The sequence below is a fragment of the Seriola lalandi genome, unplaced genomic scaffold (genome assembly GCF_002814215.2).
Source record: "Seriola lalandi dorsalis isolate HSWRI2012SDOR001 ecotype SW California unplaced genomic scaffold, Sedor1 jcf7180002054797, whole genome shotgun sequence".
In the NCBI taxonomy this organism is placed as follows: domain Eukaryota; kingdom Metazoa; phylum Chordata; class Actinopteri; order Carangiformes; family Carangidae; genus Seriola; species Seriola lalandi.
Genome location: NW_019525350.1, coordinates 71,996 through 91,687, shown reverse-complemented (window position 1 = coordinate 91,687; position 19,692 = coordinate 71,996). Strand labels below are relative to the sequence as shown.

Genomic DNA, 19,692 nt, shown 5'->3' with positions numbered 1-19,692 from the left:
GAGGGAGGGAGGGAGTGAGGGAGGAGCGGGGCAGCGCCTTGTTGTCGAGCAGCATATTTTATTCTCCCTCCCAGAGGTTTAGAGGAGCTCTTACACTCTGGAGTTTTAGCGGAGGTCACAAGGTTATTATATAAACAATTCACATTGAGGCCCTCAAGCACCCAGAGGGGAATGTTTAATGCAATGCTCACAATTTCTGCAATGTTGTAATGCTCAAGACGCAGACATGTGTCCAATTTTAACCACGCTGCATTATCTCTCCATGTTCACTTTTTCTTTTTTCCTTTTTTTTTTTTTTTCTCTTTCGGCTGTTTTGTCGAGGCAGCTGAAAATCATGCTTAATTAATTTGGTCAGCTGCCTTGGATAAACTACATTGATGACATCAATTAGATTCTAATGAAAACAGATAAAAGCCATGGAAAGCAAATGGAATTTCTGAACAGAACTCATCAAAGTCTTAGCATTGGAACAAATTCCCATTACGTCTCATAAAAGCCTTTAATTTGCAAAGCTCATGTTTGGTTTGGTACTTAGAAGTACATGGTCAAATGATTCAGTCTTAAGTCCTGTGCCGAGAGAAGCCAAATCAGAATTTAATTTGGCACGTAACTCCTTATCCTGTCTGAAACATGTGGTTGGATGCAATCCTTGGATTAGCGCGGACTTTAGAACTACGAATTTGGCTTGTTTCTCCTCCTCTGGCAGAACAAACACCTAGTGTAACCCGTTTGTAACACAACACTTACATTTCCAATCTCAGGGGGAAAAGAAAAACACACACACACACACACACACTTACTCCAGATTAGTACTTCTTAGTTAACCAAATTGCTGCAATTATGTGTGTCAATCCATTGACGTGGGATCAGGAGGCTCCGTTTGTTTCTCTCTAAGTCTTTGTCTTTCTTTTGTAATAACAGTGTGAACTATTTCCAATGTCAGTGAAGTGACTCTTACAGGTTCTCACTGATATTGCAATACAAATTATGATTAATTAGATCAACATGGTGCTATTGCATATTAATAACACAAACAGTTGTTGTTGCACTTGCACATGTGCACATTCTCCACACACAGCATGATGCTGCCCAGTCACGTCCATTCATATATTTATACACAGTGTGAATTTAGTTTTATTGTTTTGCATGTTTTATTAAATGTATTGTTTTCTGAACCTGTGGCACGAGTTATTCAGAATATAGATGAATGATTTAAAAAAGGAAAAAAAAGGGATTTATATTCATTAACTTTGGTGTAAATTCACTGGTGTCTGTTCCTTCAGAACGGTGACAGTTTAAATGTAGAAAAAAGGGGAAGTATTTAATAAGCTGTTTTTTCTGTGTGTGTGTGTGTGTGTGTGTGTGTGTGTGTGTGTGTGTGTGTGTGTGTGTGTGTGTGTGTGTGTGTGTGTGTGTGTGTGTGTGTGTGTGTGTGTGTCTCCATCCCAACAGACTACCCTCCCCCTCCACCACCTGCCGAGGAATCAACCGGTTTCCCATCATCCCCCGGTTCCTTCCCTCCACCGCCGATGAACTCGTACGATTACCAGGTGAGCGAAGCCGGCGTTGTTTTAAATTTCCTCGGATGTCAGTAACTCTCTGTGAGTCAGCACAGAAAGCAAAGACAGCCCCGAGCTCCACTCGTTCGTGTACCAACTCCAGCAAAACTGTCTGTCCATATAAGTTGCAGCCAACTGCAGAAGACGTATGCAGCTCCAGATGCTGCCTGGAGCCAGCCGTCATAACTCAAGGACCCACACACACTCCTTTCTTTATTTTCTGAGAGCTCTAACGCAGGAAGGATAGAAGGCTGACACCTATTGGCGGAGCCTTGTCACTTGTCTTTACTTTTGCTGGTCAGAATACCCACAGGCATTTGGCCCTCCTGGGATATCTGGCCTGTGCGATCTGACTGACACTCAGCACTTGACCTCCGCTGTGAAATCCTCCAAGTGCTTCACATTCCTCTTGTTGAGTGTAAGCAGGAAGAAGGAAAATCTCCCTCCTCAAGTCCCTCATTTGATCTAACCAGTTTTCTATCCTAAATGAATGCTTCCTTTGTGAGTTTAGAGACAGAATGTTACATAATTTAAATAAGTTATGCAACGCGTGTAAATTCAGCGCACCTCCCACACAAACTGCACACAGACAGTATAAGACAGCACCCTTGGGATTCGGCTGTGTATCCCTGTTCACGTGGTGTTATGACCTTGATGTAAACTACAGGCGCTCTCATAGTTATGCAGATATTTCAAAAGTCGGAGTGTAATGACGGTTATAGTTCTCAATTCCCTGGTTTTGTTTGACCAGGGGAGAGCGAAGCTCAGCCAATCAACAGAGCTGCTGGTTCTGCAAAGACGCACAAACGGTTAGAAAGAAAAAAACTGAATTCACTCCTTGTGATATAGAATCTGTAGAGCTCTCAGCAAATCATTGTTCATTTTTTTGAAATTGCAGATCAATTTTAATTAAATTCCAGTGGCCATGTTTTTACTATGGACCCACTAGTGTCAGGGTACGTTACCTAAACTCAGGGTAGTGGCCAGTACTGAACACTGATCTGAAACCGACATCTGCAGACTTAACTGTGTGGGAAACATTCCCCTATAACTACACAGCATCTATCACACACCGACATTCTTTAAGGCTTCTGTAAAGTTTAATTAAAATGATATAAAAATGTAGTGGATGTAATGAAGTCGTCCTGTTTTACCACATTTTGCGACGGCTGAATTAAAAAAAAAACAAAACAGAATTTTTCTGATGCGTTTCAAAATGCCCGTCATCGTTGGTCATAGTTGAGCTTGAGCCGCAGTTTGTGTTTCATATTGAACTCGGCTGCTCAAAGTTATCACACATTCATAAAAGTGGGAGATTTGTGCACATTTTAATGAACCACACGTTTGTTTATTTCAAAGTTTTTTTTTTTGTTTTTTTTTTAGCAAAAACTAAAAACCAGTTTACCAGTTTAATAATGTTGCATTTCTTTTTTTTCTCCATCTGTTATTATACAGGACAGATTTAGAATTTTCCAGCTAAACAAAAGCATTAAATGTTCCTTTATGGGAAGAGGAAATGACTCTACTTATTCAAACTTACCAAAGTCCTCCAACCTAAACATTAACTCAGGTTGTTGGTCTCGACCCTCCGATCCAAATCATACCAACCTTTCCTGAATCACAGTTGGAAAATAAATAACTTCCTTGATGTGACGGTGCTTTGGTAAAGGTTTGGGTGGGTTGAGGGAAAGATAGTGTTGAGTAGTGATCTTAATATAAATACAGCAGATTTTAGGTAAAAACACTCAGAACAACCAAATCCTGCAAGGTTGGATTGGTGGGTGCAGGTGGGCGGGGCTTGGGGGGGCATGGCTGAGAGCGGTGACTGCTTTGTTGTGACATCACAAAGTTACAGGAAGTCCTGACGGCTGGTTTCAAGGCTCAGTTTCTGAATACAGGCTGTGTGCATTTCTCTGTGGACTGAGGCTTTGATACTTTCACAGTGTAAATATAGAACCTAGACCTGATCTATAATCAATCAACACATGCACATCTACCCTTCATACAATACAGGACCTTTAAAAGCAGCTTTTATGTCCAATGAAACAAGGTTTTGTTTGCTTTAATCATTCCTCCTGGTTGTGCTGCACATTCTTCCTAATTCTCTTCCCGTGTAGGAAATAAGGGAAATGAAATCCTCAGAACTCGATTTCTGCAAAAATGTTTTCAAAAGTTTGAAATTTGATTTGAGGCTTCAGCCGCCTGAGTTAATGAAGTCAAGTGGATGTCTTTCAAAGTTACAGTCTTTTCAGTACAAACTCCCTCTTTATGTTACCATCCCTTCCACCAATACCGAGCACCGCAACCGTCTGAGGAAACACAAAGAGGGCCTCTTGTACTCAAAGGACTGTAAGGCTGGAAAATATCAACTTGATTTGTTTAACTCAGACAGATAAAGTCAGACTTGAGAAAACAAAACATGAACCTATCTTTTAAGATAAATAAACAACTTCAAATTCCAGCTCGTTTTTCATTCAGCACTTAGTTTCTCTCCTTTTCCACCGTTTCTTCATTTTCATCTTAAGAGTGTATTCGAGGCCTGAAATTACATAAGAAATTAAAAGCTTAATTAGTTTTCAAAGTGCTTTACTGTTTTCATCTATAACTTCTTCTTCAATCAAACTGGCTGCAGAGTCACCCTGGAAATGAGACCCAGTTCCTTAATACACCGCTGGTATCTTAATTATGTGTCCTGTAACCAGAGCAGAGGTCTGTGACCGTACCGCACCGCACCGCTCAGAAAAAGGAATAGATATCAATCAAGATGTCTTTACATCTTCCTCTCCGTGCCTCAGAAGAGAAATTATACATACTGAATGAATAGATCAGCGGCTAAATGCTATTTCCTCGGAAGGAGGCAGAAATATTCTTCATTGTCTGACTGAGAGAGACGTCTGGATTCTGACGCCTTAATGCTGAGAGCTTTAGCAGCAGAGAGAAAGACAAAAGCAGTTAGCTCCCATCATGGCTGTTGTCCACATCATGAAGCCCTACACGGCGAATTCCGGCAAGTCACAAGACTGCAGTGTTTCCTTTCATCCTCCTCGTTATCACTGTTAAACAAGTTTGCCTGTTTTTCTTTTGTTGATTTGAGACAAGCCATTAGTGTTTTGCTTTGTTTACCCCTGCCCGTGATTGCCTTAGATGTTTTTAAGCAGCAGCTCGACTCCAAATGGAGGCAAACCCCCTTGTCTGTAATAGATTGTGACAGGTAATCCAAACACATAACATTAGAATAAGAAGCAGTCACTGATCCAGCCAACTCAAAAAGCCCCCGCAGGCAATTGCAAGAAGTCTTCTTGCAGTTGCAGCATGGTTCAGAAGACTAAAAATATATCTGTCATTCCACGGAGAAATTCCCGGGAATTCTGTCGAAAGCCGGCTGCCACTAATGGTCAGATCATCTTAACTACTTTCCAGATTTTTATGCAACAGTTTTGTTGTTTTTTGTTTTTTTTCTCTTTATGCTCGAAGATTTCAGTGTCTTTTTCTTATGTTGGAAGTTGTGCTTTCTCCGAGGTGAGAGAACTTAAGATGAATAAATCAGTGAGGTCTCAGACAGCTGGAGTGATCCTGTTACTAGTACTTTGAAGCTCCCTCTGATAATAAACTAGTTTAAAAAAAAAAAAAAAAAATCAGAGCAATTCTTATCATCTTTTCACAGCACACTTAAAAATATGGACTGAAAAAAAGAAATCTGACTTTCATTTTAAAGAATTGACCTTTTTATTTGAAATGTTGGTGGATGAGATTGTGATGAATAATGCATGAAGAATGAGATACTGTAAATCCAAGTGCAGTGAAAAGCAGGAGGTGAATAGTGCACCACGTTATGAAAGTTGTCTCAGACAATACATCACTTCTTATTTCTCACTGCGTTTCTCTCAGAGAAAAATAAAAGTCTCTGCTATTGATGTGTGGCTTCCAAAGGGATTGTCTGAGGTCAAGGTGAAACATGAACTTAGAAACTGTAATCCAAGGTGTAAGAAGTATGGAGAAAAAAAAAAACACATCTCAGAGGCAGAATCACTCGTCATTGATGAAGATCTGTCCTTAACTTTTGACAGCAGCTGGTGAAGGTAACCGAGTGTCGTTACAGACTGTTTTTTGGTTTAAGTTCAGCCGCTGTTTAACTTAACGCCGCTCTGCACCTTTTTGTGACCGTTTTGCCGACAGATGAAAGGACCGGAGAAGACGCTGGAGGAGAGACGCTCCAGTCTGGACGCCGAGATCGACTCGCTCACCAGCATCCTGGCGGACCTGGAGAGCAGCTCGCCCTACAAGCCGCGCACCGCACAGGTATGACGCTGTGGGCGCCGCTGCGCACCTGTGCGCACGAACACACACTGACGCTGAGTGGTGGAAAAGCAACAAGGCGCCATGGTGATGTCATCGGGGTTATCTCAGTTTGACATTGTCCACAGGGAGGGGAGGATTGCGTTACAGCCCTCTGTGGCAGGGAGGGTGATGAAACACGATCACCGTAGTAACACTTTAAGATGATAGTGATACGCCTGTTTTACACACATCTCTTTTCTCACCGCTCGATTTTTAGCTTTTAAATGCATTTAAATATACACTCTGCTTGTTGTTTATATAAATAATACTTATAATGATAATAATAATAATAGTAATACTAATTATATCTATAGGTACCTTTCAAGGCGCTCAACGACACCTTACAAGACAGAGTGAGAGATACAAAACATTCAATGCAAAATAAATATAAAATAAATATAATTGCATTGAATGCTTGTGTAGGAGTCGAACAGAATAGGCAGGTTTGAAGATTGGAAGAGAATCAATATTACAGATCTACATATATCTGTAGATGTAAATCACTGAGATCTTGTGTCTCTGCTGTTAATATTCTCAGGTCTCACTCGTAGATAAGATCTTGATCTCACTGTATGTGAAAAAAGAATTCAGATTTTACACAAAGAAACAGGCAATACGCTCGTAAAATACATTTATTAGGAGATGAAAAATGGTTTCGTGCAAATAATTCTTTGAGCCCAAAGATGTAAATCCAATATTTCACAAAAAAAAAAGGAAAAGATTAGAGAAAACAAGAATATAACTGTGAACAACCCTCATTAATCTGATGACCAACACGCCTCAGGCTGGGATCCACTGTTATAAACTACCTAAACACATCCATAATTACCTAATTAAATAACATAATTAAAACTTCTTCAACCAGCTTCAACAATAAAAGGCTCCTTATGAATTAATACATCAGTTATGATCATTTAAAATGATTCCCTAACTACATCTTGCTGATAGTATTTCTTTACTGTTACTGCAGCAGGACCTTCCCTCTTAACTGTATTTCTTCTTTTTTTTTTAAATTGTTGTTCAGGTGCTTTCAGGTAAAGGATGTGAGTGCTTCTTCCACTTAATGAGAGCTTTTAAACAAGAAGTGAAGTGCGCGCTAAAGCGGCAGGAAAACGCCAAGAAGGTTTAACTGTTGCAAACGAGATGATTTACTGACCCACATGTTGCATCGTTTTTTTTTTTTTAAATGTTTTGACAAAAATGAGTCTTGGCCTATATCATTAGTTGATATTAGATGATATTAAGAGTAACTTCAAAAAGTCAAAGCCTTGGGCAGTTCAGTTAAATTGTTTGACACACAATAAATGTAGGACAGGCGGATAAAAAAACTCCAACCAATTGTGTTTGGAGTGGGAAGGCTCAGAGGGGCTTTCGACACCGTGCAGATCAGGTCTCATGTGAGATATTCGAGCAATAATGTGATACCTGAAAGGGTGTTCTCCGTGAGGGAGATGTGGCTGCACTATATTTAGGTGTTAAGTGTTAACAGAGTGTTTATTCTGCAGGGCTATTTACTGTGTAGTTAGCATGTGGCGTGGTGTCAAAGGATGCATACATTAGGCTGAAAGCAGGATTCAGACCATAAATAATTGACGGATCAGTTGGTTTAGCTGCAGACGAGGGTCTGTGCCCTCGTAGAAGATGTACGTCCACTGACCCCACGGTGTGTTGGTGTGTTAGATAGTGACGTTTATGTAGAGCTGAGAGAGGGAACGAGTTGGAGAATATAAAAGTACATATGAAAAGTTGCGTTCACGAACAGTCTGAGAAACGTGGTATTTTTTGGGTGAAAGCCTGCATGTCGACAAAGACAAACAAAAGACTGATGGTTGCAAGTTGCTCACGTCCTTTGGTTTTTTTCTGGTCAGAGGGAGTTAAAAAAGTAGATGAGCCTGACACAAAGTGAAAATGATTGCACCGCACAAGAGGGGAAACAAATGGCGGAAAACACAGTGACAGACGGCGAAGCCTGTGGTTCTGAAATGACACACATTATAGACAATAAGTAAAATGTGACTGGATGGTTTCTAGTACGCTCTGTGTTGTGGCAAGTCCGTCTTCCTGGGTGCAGATGTTGCTGTAATGACATGACATTATGTGCTCATGAAGAATGTCGAAGCGCCACAATCAAACAGACACAGAACAGAGAGTGTAGCGCGGGTGTGACCCACAGTCTGCGTAGATCTACAGGTGTCAGGGCGTCTGTCCCGAGACCTTTGCTGCATGTCGTTCCCTCTCTCTCTCTCTCCGTGACTTTCCTGTCTATCTAAGCAGAAGTGCCAAGAACATCCACAGGTGTCTGCACAGGAGTAATGTAAGGCTCCGTGACCCCGCTCGCTGTCAGCCTGACGAGGTCATAACTCCCCCCTCCCTGTGGAGACCTGTTTACATACAACATATCTGTTTCCTTTATTTTATTCTCTCTTGTAAACACATGCGGACAAGTATGTGTGTACATACATGTGGTCTATAAGGACAAACTTTTTTTCTTTTCTTTTTAAGATGTGGAGCTACCAGCTGCTGAAATGCATTTTTTTTCCTAAATAAAATATAGTGTGAGTGCATACCTTTGTATAGGGATAAAAACACACGCGGCGTATATTAGTGCAGGAGTCTGAAAGCTCTTGTCAACATGAGTTGAAAAATTGATGTGTACCTGCACAGCTCTGTGAGAGCCCAGCTGGCGAAGTGAGAGGGTGAACGGTCATACTAACTAATGTATGGCCGTCGTGGCGGTTTTTACCCGTCAGGTTCAAAAGTCGCTGCGCGTTTATTTTTACTATAACCTGCCACAAACCCCTCGGAGTTCTGGGTGAGAAGCCACGCCACCTGTGTCTCCGCAGAGTACACATACAAGCCATGACATGTATTAATCATGAAAGGTGATGTATCAGACATTTTGTTGACTTAACCCTGTTTTCCCAGTCAGCATCTCTGCGCTATCATGATGCCCTTTTCCTGTTTCTGTGTCTCCTCTCTGGGCTCTTTGCACATGGAAAAGATTCTGCTTTCTATTTAATTGTTTATATTTCAGTATCATGAGCATATGCACACACGCACACACACACACACACACACACACTCTCTGTTACTCTCTCTCGTCAGCTGATGCTGATTCTAGCTGATTAACTCAGGTTGACCTTTTCCTCCACCCAGCTGTTCTTGTCAGTCCGTGCTTGCTTTCTTTCTATGCATTATTCTACAGTGTAACGCTGCTCTGTGTGTGTGAGTGTGTGTGTGTGTGTGTGTGTATTGCTCCAGCTTTCAGACCCCAACATTGGCACAACTGCTGCACAGTAATCTTCCGCTTGTATAAGCAAAGAGTAACGAGTGCTTCTGATTTACAGCTTTCTGCGCACAAGCAATTACAGAGCCAGCTCTCCAAAATCAATAGGCCAGCCCGCCGCCCTCCCGCTCAGGCTTCTGGGAGAGGACTCTTCCTCTCGATGTTAAATTTGGAATCAGCGAGGGGACCTTATGCGTGCTCGCCTCCCAGATGAAATTGAAATGGACGTTGCTGCTCATTCATAAAAAATCTAAGGAGCATTCCTGCAAACATTCAGCCGGCACTGATGCTTCCCAGACATCAAAACAATTTTGTTTGCTTTAGTTGGTATTCTCTGTGGCATAACAGTGGGTAATGAAATGTGATCATTATATAATTCCCATTTGTTCTCTCTCCACTTCCATCTTAGATGTCATTTGTTGTTTGACACAGTTAACTAAGTTTGTGTTACAGTTTGTTTGCTTCATCTTGCGACAGCGCAAATCAAGACAAGCCTGATGATAACGGTCGACTCTTTATTCTGTCGGAGGAGGATGTTACTTCTTCTGATGCCATATCTGGATCAGAAGTGTTCGACGATTATCACACACATATTATTTGACATTTGTAATATTTTTCAGTTCTTATCAGTCACGTAGAAAAACAATTACGTCGTTGTCTAAAAGGTGATTCAGTTCCAGTCATTTGTTTGACTCTTTTCAGGTAGTTAATTCAACCTTTGCATTTAATTACATGGCACGCAGTTTGTTTAACATGCAGCATCCACTCGCAGTCTACACAAGTTCTGTTTCACTGAGTCACATGAACACAACACGCACTCAGCAGACAGTAAAGTAAATAAGGAAGTGTGTGAGAAAAACTAAGGTAAAGTACCAGATTGATTTATTTCTTTTTTTGGGGGGGGGTTCAGTTGCTAGAAAGAGTGTTTGCAGTGTTTTCCTGCATAGAGTGTCATTAAACTCTATGAGACCCAAACGTGACAATCTGGATCGTCAGTCAACCTGTGTTTTCAGCGTGGACACCTGCTCGGGACTGGTTTACAGGTTAGAGTAACGTGGCGAAGGTTTACCTCGTATCGAACCAAACACCGTTATGTGTTCAGACATGAAACTCTACAGCAGCTTCACTGACACAGTTTTAGACTAATCGGTCACCTGACGAACGGCTTCTGATCCCGTCGCGATGAGACGTAATGACTCTTGTTGTCTTTAATTTAAAGTCTGACTTGGTTATTCGAGGAAACACAAGAGAAGCGTGTTCGTGCTAAATCCTTCCAAGTGTGCAGCGCTGCAATCTGAGCCCGACCAGCCCCACTAATGTGCAGCGTAGGCCTGTCTGAGCACATCAGATCTGTTGTGGGTGAGTTAACAAGGAAGCCCAGATGAGTGTCAAAATACTGCACTCATCAAGCGCCAGAGCAAGTTTGGTGTGGAGGCTGCAGAAGCTTCGACTGCCGTGACCTCTAATTCACACTGACCTCTCCTGTGTTTCTAGTAATCACATGAATCAGCGTCGCTCCCACTGAGATCCCACGGCTTCCGGTTTTGTGCTGCACTTTTGCACATTGTCGAGAAAGAATTGAATATCAGGATGTTTTGGGTTTTTTTTTTAAATATTTTTTTGCGTTCAGTTTGTGCCATTAGGTCGTAATTAACAACATGGAAACTGAGTGTGGCCATCAGAACAGAGGTCTGCCACTGGATGGTAAAACAGGAAGTATATAATTAGACCTCAACATATGAATGTGTGCCACAGCTTTTGAATCCACACAAGCTCTTTCACATCAGATTGATTTTTTGGTGCTTTTTCCCCGAATAACATATTTTGTATTCACCTCCTTGAAAGATGGAGATTGATAGTTTTGGCCGACTGCTTGTAGCAGGTGGCTGGAAATTTGCAATTATGCTCTGCTAATATGCGCACGAAGGAACACAAGGAGAATACAAGTTGAAGAGTAAACAGTGTCAGCCTTTCCGCACATAGTGTGTGTGTGTGGTCTCACTCTTTTTTTTTTCTTTTTACAAATGGTGCACACATGTAAATGGTGTTCAAGTTCATCACCTCATTTATAAGACCTTCAAAACAGAAAGCATCACACCCAAGACTCCAGAACTTATTTTGGTTTAGTCTTTTTTGTGTTTTGTTATGATGGCAACTAAAACAGTCAGCGATTTATTATCATGTGATCATGTGAATATAAACAGTGTGGGTTTATTTAACTGTATAACCAATTAAGTCGCCAAGTAAGTCAATTTTTCCGCATTAAGCAGTGACATGTTTGTCCCAATTAAACTCTAATGCACTTCCTCCATTAAAGCTGGCCCCCTCGTTCTGATCTGATTCAATCTGAGGTGATGAGATGTGAGTTGAAATGAAAAAGCTCTTCCTGTCTGATTCATCCACACGCTGCAAAACGATAATGTGCAGCGTAATGCATCAAATATTAAAAAAAAAAAAAGCCTCAGCTCTCCAAAGGACGTTCTCTGACGCCACGGCAAACGTCCGGAGTTGTGTGTACCTTCGACTAAGGAAAGACGCTCGGACCCTGTGACAATGTGCACATGAACCATGTTCATGTGCACATTGTTAAACTCAGACGTGTTTTTTTTTAAGCGTGATGTAAGACTGATACTCTGAGGTCTAGAGGTCTCCACTCGTCCACTCAGTCGGTGATATTTGAAACCTTACTCGGGACTTGACTTAGGGTCTAATTTGGGTCAGTTAATGTCTGACTCTGACGCAGCAGGACTCATCACTGTGTCAGTTTGTCCTTTCTGACTTAATGGCTTCAGAAACTATAGAAGGTTCTAAGACCTAAACTTGAATCTTAAGAGCAAAACTAATTCCTTAGTTCTGGTTCGAATCAGTTGATGAACTTGTTGCACGTTCAGTTTCTTCTCACACAGAAAAACCATCAAAACCAAAATGCATCACATGTCACCAGGTGAGAACGTTCACTTGACTCTTTGGTTAACGGCGTCTGGAGCGAGCGGGGAAAGTAAACACAGGAAGACGTTCCTGAAGAAGCGCCTGTCTGCCCTGATATCAAAGAAGCAACGTTCTTCATTGTTAGTCGGGGTCAGACCGATAAATAAACATCAGGAGAAACGTCAGACCCTTGTGCTCACATGAACACTTCCATGTTTTCGGGATGAGGCAGGGAACAAGTTGAAGCAGCTGGAGTCGGTGTTGGACCAATCAGCAACAGTCAGACTCTGCAGACTCTCAAAGAAGAAAGTCTTCCCCCCTGCGTAGGGACTTTTTTTTTGGCACCTGACACTGTGTCAGAGGAACTAAATTTAGTTTTTAGTTCCTGGGTCAAAATGCAAAGTTCATTAGTTCATCAAAGGGTATTTGGTCAAATACTTGGCAACATGCTGAATAATCGTTCACCTGTAGCTGTTTGCTAATTGATGATGCATCGTTCTGCTGCCATGTTGTTTCTCTAATTAGATCTGCTCAGGTTTAATTGTCCTAAAGGTCTGTTCGGATCAGATCTGACTCTCCTTTAATGAATGCGTGTCAGGTTTGAGCAGTTCAGCTTCAGATCTGGACCAAAAATAAAAACTGCCTGGCTTTGTTTCTACTACATGTTCAGGTTGTTGTTAGCACTCACCATGTCACTTACTTTGAACATTTAGAAAAACTTGGCAGAATCAGTGTAAATAGTTATTTTAGTGTTTCAGTGCTTCAGAAAACTAAAAGGGAAGTGAACTCATCCAACTTTTACTTTTACATAATCAAGTTACATGATTTTATATGAGCAGAATTATAAAAAAAAAGAAAAAGAAAAACCAAGTTCATATCCCATCTGATGAAACATGCTGCAGAAATGTGGAAAACCACTCACACCACTGCCTTTTTTTCTGCTAAATGTCACAGAATAAGACTTTGCGTTTACAGTGCCAGATGCACTGTGCTGTGTTCGGTTCATACTGAACGTGATACCAAGGAGCACACATTACTGTCACTTCCCCAGTACGTCGGCTTTGCACACATCGGTCTGTTTGTATTTTCACTCAGCGTCAAATAGCCTCATGTCTGTGTAATAAGTTGTCATGTCCATACAAAACGGATGGGAATTATTGAAGTCTGCTGACAGTTTAGCTGAAGCGAGCGCTTGAAATGCTGCTGAGATGGATCCTTCCACACGAGTGCCCCGAGGAGGCCTCGCTTCACACTGTGCCAGTCAAGCCATGCCGTGACACTCTCGTCTCTCAACAGGCAGAGCATCGCGGTTGGCGCTTGCTGTCACAACACGGCAGAATGATAGGCCCTCGCCGCTCGCTCCCGAGTCTCCCACTGATCATGGCGTCTGCCGAACGATCACAGAGTTTGCAGACTGCAGACCGCCCTGGCCGTGTTTCAGCTCCCCGAGAGTATGATAGGGTTGGTGACCTTTCCTCTGCTCCCCTTATGAGGTGCTAAACTCTGGAGGCATCTCAATGGACGGCCTCAACATTTCAGTTCTCTCTACCATCGCTGCAGGAGCGCTCTTCAGCACTTAGTCTGTGGGTGTTCTGTATATGAGGTGCACTGAACTGAATATGTTTGTATTTTTTTTTTTCCATGGATTACCGTGGAATAGCTGCGTCTGCGTTTGTGTCAGGTTTAATTATGTGACAATGTTATGTTTAAAGGTAAGATGTAAGACATAATAACGCCATTTCATTAATCACCACAGGCCAAAACGAACCTCCCTGGTGGGAAGAGAGTGACTGGATCACAGGCGTAAAGCTGTTCACGTGACAACACTGTAGATGGCTAAAATATATGGAAACACTACCTGTTACAGAAAAGTCTCTGAATCAGCTTAAAGGAATAGTTTGAAGTTTTGGGAAATATTTTTATTAGATTCTTTTGCTGAGAAATAGATGAAAAGATTGATACCCGTCTCATATCTGTTGGTTGAATATGAAGCTGATTAGCTTAGCTTTTTTACAGAAAGGCTGGAAGTGGGCAGAAGGGGCAGGTGCGACAGTCCTGGAGTCTCCGCTCACCGTGGCGACGGTTACCAGGACGTTGCTGTGAGTCTTGTTACCTCTGGACAGAGCCAGGCAAGCTGTGTCCCCGTTTCCAGCCTTTGTGTTGAGATAAGCTCGCCAGCTGCTGGCCTGATATTCAGTATGAAAGCGGTATTGATCTCCTTCTTGAGTATTTCCCAAAATGCACTTGTGTAGCTTAGTTTCTGTGACATCTCTCATTGAGAGTTTCTCTCAGGGTTCTTCCTGAAAAAGTTGATCTATTCTTACAACAGCACTTATTATTAGAATTCAAAGCCTTTCTGACTTCAACAGTTAAAACAATTATTTCTCTTGTTAGCGTCTCCTGCTGTTGTCACAGTCTAAACTAGCCAGAGTCTGTCATGTCAAGCTGGTCATGTTTAACCTGCAAAGGCTTGTGGGAAATGATGTTGATTAGAGGCCATTAAAACAGATTAAAAAATGACTTTAACATTTTTTTTTTCTAAATGTAGCAGCTCTATCCAGTGAACTGCACAATATGCTGTTGAGCAGCGCGGCTTCCCAAGGCTTTGCTTTACATTATTATAAATGTCAAAGTGGTTCTGAATGAGGCTTTTCTAATTTCTGAAACAGCGTACTCGTCGCCATGGTTTCACCTCAGCTCTCTGTTTTATGTAAAAGTAATATATGACTTTGGCGAGTTATCCTTTATTATGTTTGACATCTCAGGTGTCAGAGGATCTCGTTCAGTGTATTTTGAGGAAATTTAATCTCACTGCACTTGTTCTGAGATATACTATACATATAAAAAATCAAAAAAACAACAGCCAGTTCAAATATTCTATATATTTATTCATTGCCTCACCTGGCACATTTGTCTCATGTGGCCTGTAGGAGGTTTTGCAGCGTGTGACATTGTGTGCCCTTGTTTTCAGAGCGTCTCTTGTTACCGCCTCCGTGTGCAGTATACCTGTGTTACTGTCCTGTCGTAACGTCCTTCACGTGTTTTAGCTGTCACAACACTGAGAGACACTTTGATTTAAGCTTCTCTTAAGGCGGAATAAATTTGCATCAGTCAGGAACGTGTGCAATAAGGTGCATGTAGTGACATGTTACATTTCACCTATCAGTGCGGGTTTGTCTCAAAGGTCAGTCATAGAAAACATGAATGATCATTCACTGGACTGCATCGAGATGACACTCCAGCGCTGTAATTACAGGGCTGGGTGGCGTTTAAGTTTTCCCTCTCTGTTTGTTTTATGTAGTGCTATTTGCTTTGATTGCTTTGTTGCTGCACGGAGCAGAGATGTTGCCACGGTGCCGGTGGCGCCCATTGACCTTATGGTCAATCTGGCAGCAGGTTTTGAGTTTTGACAGGGGCAGCCAACTGTGGAGAGAGGAGCATGCCTTCAGGCGCTCAGTTTGTTCCGTCAATGTTTGTTAGTCAGATAAACTGCATAGTATCACCCCCTTTGTCTTTTACTAGCAGGGTGAACCAATGACAAATTTAGCTTGAGCCAGGACGCCGTGTCAGTCAATGTAACCAGCCTCTTTGCATCATGAAGTCCTAGTAACAATGCTAAAAGGCTTACCATCAACTGCTGTCAGTGAATATTATCCTTCTTCCCAATCACACGCTCAAGCTTACAACACAAACACACACACACGCAAACACACACCGCCTGTGAGAGAACAGTTACAGTTGCCGTCTCTGGGATTGATGACATCGACACACTATAAGCGATGGACATTTTCCGCCGCGCAGTATTTCACCTCTTGAAGCAGGAGGGGTCACAAGTGCATGAAAAGCTCATTACAGGGGATGAGTCAGGGGGTGTGTGTGTGCGGCGCGAGAGCCTGGCCTGTAGTTCTGCAGGAGGTGAATGAAACAATTAGTTAGCTGCTGTGTGAGAGCTACAAAACACACATTTCCTCTCTTTTGTACAGATAGCCCCCAGAAACGCCACAATCGGTGACTCTCAGGGACTTTTTTTTTTCACACAGTAGCCCAGAAAATGATTTTTTAGTTGCATCAGTGAGTAATACGCCCTACTTTGTATGATGTTGTTACATCATACTAGAAATATTACATACTTTTTTTTCTTCTTTTTTTTTTTTTTTCGGAACCCAGTTTTTTATTTATTTTTTTTTTTTTAGGGGATTACATAACAGTGGATTTTGAAACATGGACTTAATGTTCGGCTACATCATCTTGGGGTTGTGTTGGTGGTAAATCCAGAGTGTGTATGTCAAGCACTGAACATGTGACCGCTACCTGCCTCCTTCCCTGTCTTCTCCTCTCTCCCTGCTTTTTTTTACTGTGTCTGCATTTTACTGCATCACAGACTGGAAAACATTACTTTGCCATTCTGAAAAGTCAAAATGGAAAAAGATTATTTTTAATTTAGGCCTAAAACTAATAATAGAGCATGATCTTTTCATACTCCATATGACACAGTAGGACACATGTACTAATTTAGTCTTCAACACTGTTGATATAAAACTCATAAATATGAGTTTTTTAGCTATGACTTTATGTGTGAATTTTACATTTACACCTGTAGATGTAAAAATGATAAACTAGAAACTAGAAGGCGCAGAACAACTGATGCATTATTCCCATTATTCCTTCCAAGAATTTCTTTATTTCATCCATCCATCAGTCTGACTCTCATGTGTAAAGTTCAGGATGTCCACATTCAGAGTAGGTCAGAAAAATAAACATGCCAAGAAAATTGTGGTTTCCATCCAGATTTATCAGAGTTTAATCACATTTCCAGAAAATCTACAAAGGAAAATGATAATTAACACGCGTTTCCAACCACTGCTGTTCAAACAGGTTAGAAACGATTACATACTGAAATCTGTCCAAATTACCCATGTAGCCTCTCCCAAATTGGTTTGTAGCTACGGTCACACTGGATTTTGCTCCCCATTCATTCTCTATGAGGAGCAAGGGGCGAGACGCATCGGCTGCCTTTCATGAGCTGACCCCGCCTTGTTTGCTTTGTGGAGAGTTCGATGTTAACCAGAACGCTGCTCGACTGCGTTGCACAACTATTAGGAGTTGGTGGGTTGAATTTGAAATTAAAAGCTCTGCAGAAGAAGAGGCTGCAGCAGGAGGACAAAAATGAAAAAGTGCCGGTCAAACTTCAGACGATAGAAAAGCACATGAAATACTGATTGTATTTGTTTTATTTACTGTTTTGAGGAGCACTTCCTCACGAGATGTTTAGAAGATGCACCGCTGTGAGCGACAAATATAGATTTACCAACGTTTCTTTTTCCGCCAAACATAAAACTTTTGCGATATTTAGACTTTTATCTCTCATTTTTATTTTTTATTATCGCAAATGTACATGCAAATAGTTGTAGTTGTGATACCTGCTCCAGTAAAATCACCTGCCTGATGCACCATAAAAGGAATAAACTGTGACATTGTTGTCTTTAACATTATTGCTAACACCGTTTCTACATTATTATAAAAAAAACGCGTATTAATCAAATCCAAAGTAAAAAAGCGCCGTTTCTCAAAACACAGAATGTGACCAGTGGCAGGATTTCAGGACGGATGTGAAACAGGGGCGTCCATTAAATCCATTTATTCTAATTCATGTGGGCGAACATGTTGCTGAAACATCCACACAGCTGTCACTTGAAGGAGCGAAAAAGAATCAGATATAAAAGATAAACCAGTCAAAAGTCCCCAATATGTGTATAAAATAATTTAACTGCAAAAGGAAAGATAGTTCAAAACAGCTGGAGGCTTCACCACGGTCCACAAAGACATTGTTTAATCATGTTTAATGTGGCTTATCTGGAACTATTTTAGGAAGGGAATTGATATCCTCAGTTGTACGAACGAACCGAGGCTGTCTGGTTTTTTAAATGTGACTTTTGTGCCTGATGGTGCAGAGACAAGATGAGTGAAAGTGAAGGGAAAGATTAGTGAGTGGTGTTGACCGGGGATTCTTCCATGGTCATAGTGTAAGTGCTGAAATAGACAGATGCAAATGGACGAGCCAACAGTGTCGAGAGCACTGGCTTTGTGTGAATAAGGAGCAGGAAAAAAGTTGAGAGAAAAATATCCAAGGTCTAAGATGAGTCTGAAAAGATGCAGAACTTCTCCCTCTTTAGGGGTTTTCCCCAAGCTTGCTTTAAAAAAAAAATCCCCCACCCTCGTGGTTTGAAATGCAAAGTTAACAGTTTTACTCAGCCCCCCAAGGCTTGTATAGTCTCTCCTAATCTTTTTTAATGTGTCAAAAGGCTTTCTTGAGAGTCTCTGTGAAATTTCACACTTAAGTTGTTTGCAAAGTCAGTCTGAATTACAGTATAGAGTGAGGGTTAACTTTTCCAAAGGGGTTGGAGAAAACTTTTCTAAAACTGTATGTGTATGTGTTGTGTTTGTGTGTGGAGGGGGTGTCGGAGACAACAACACAGCGTGCACTGAGACTGATGCTGTGTGCCAGGTCGGACTTCCACATTTTAAACTGTGCCTCACACGGCCGGCCGTACAGAGTCTCACAGTGAATCACTGGCTGTGGAGTCTAATTTTAGGTGTGTATGTAAACCAGCCTTGTCATCATTATTACTAACCCTTCCTGCTGAGTGAGGTGTGCGTCTAATTTTAACATGCATCTAAAGTCAGTACCGATCAATATGAGCTTTGATCAGCTCACAGTGGAATTTTATTGCGATCATACAATCCTAACGTTTTTAGTTTGTGTCGCCCAGATAAATCGCAGATTACTGTGAAAATGAGCGAGTGAGGTATAAAACAAAACGGGCGAAACAGTTTATTGCATTGAACTTGAAATTTTTAATTTTACATATTATACATTTATACATTTACTGCACTGAGTTGTATTGTGAAGTGGCATGCCAAGGTATCATGTTGCCACAAAATACATAGATGTTTGTGTCATAATGAGAAGATTTCTGTGATGTAACAAGTTACAACATGTTCATCGTATCTCAGAAACACTGGAAAACTTTTCCTATAATAATGTGACGTATATATCCTCCATATTTCTCGGCCTCTAGTTAAAATATTAAATATATATAAGTGCAAACAGTATATAACAAAATAATTATTAATTATGAATAATTAATATTAAATCGTTAATAGTACATTAACCTAGAGACTGTCCTGTGATGGGAACACATCCACGAGTAATGAGAAGTCATTACTACATTATTACTGTATTATTAGTAGCTACTCGTGGGTCTTCAAACCCGACTTTCATTTTGATCTCAAATACTCGGCTGTGAAGTTTCATGTCTGTATCGTGCTTACATATTCTGTCCACAGATGACACACACACACACACACACACACACACACACACACAGAGTCACAAGGTGAAAATAATATACATTGACTTATATTAAACTACAAGTTGGGCTTCACCAGAGAACAGTGCCTCGTCGAGGCTGTATCCTGCACAGTTGCCCAATTTGCTCAAAATAAAAACTGTTATTGAATTTGGCCACTGCTGAGAGACTAAACTAAACTTAACAGCATTCGTCAGACGACTCCCCCCCC

At 41.3% G+C, this 19,692-nt stretch overlaps 1 protein-coding gene across 5 annotated transcripts in view; it reads left to right on the top strand.

Annotated features, from left to right (window-relative positions):
* The window catches only part of lpp (LIM domain containing preferred translocation partner in lipoma), a 142,670-nt gene that overhangs the window by 64,801 nt on the left and 58,177 nt on the right, over window positions 1–19,692 (top strand). For all 5 annotated transcript variants that reach the window (XM_087179199.1, XM_023425955.2, XM_087179200.1 and 2 more), the window contains 2 exons: window positions 1,453–1,550; window positions 5,736–5,858. In XM_087179199.1, the coding sequence (XP_087035325.1) occupies window positions 1,453–1,550; window positions 5,736–5,858 (221 nt within the window). The remainder of the gene's footprint in view (window positions 1–1,452; window positions 1,551–5,735; window positions 5,859–19,692) is intronic.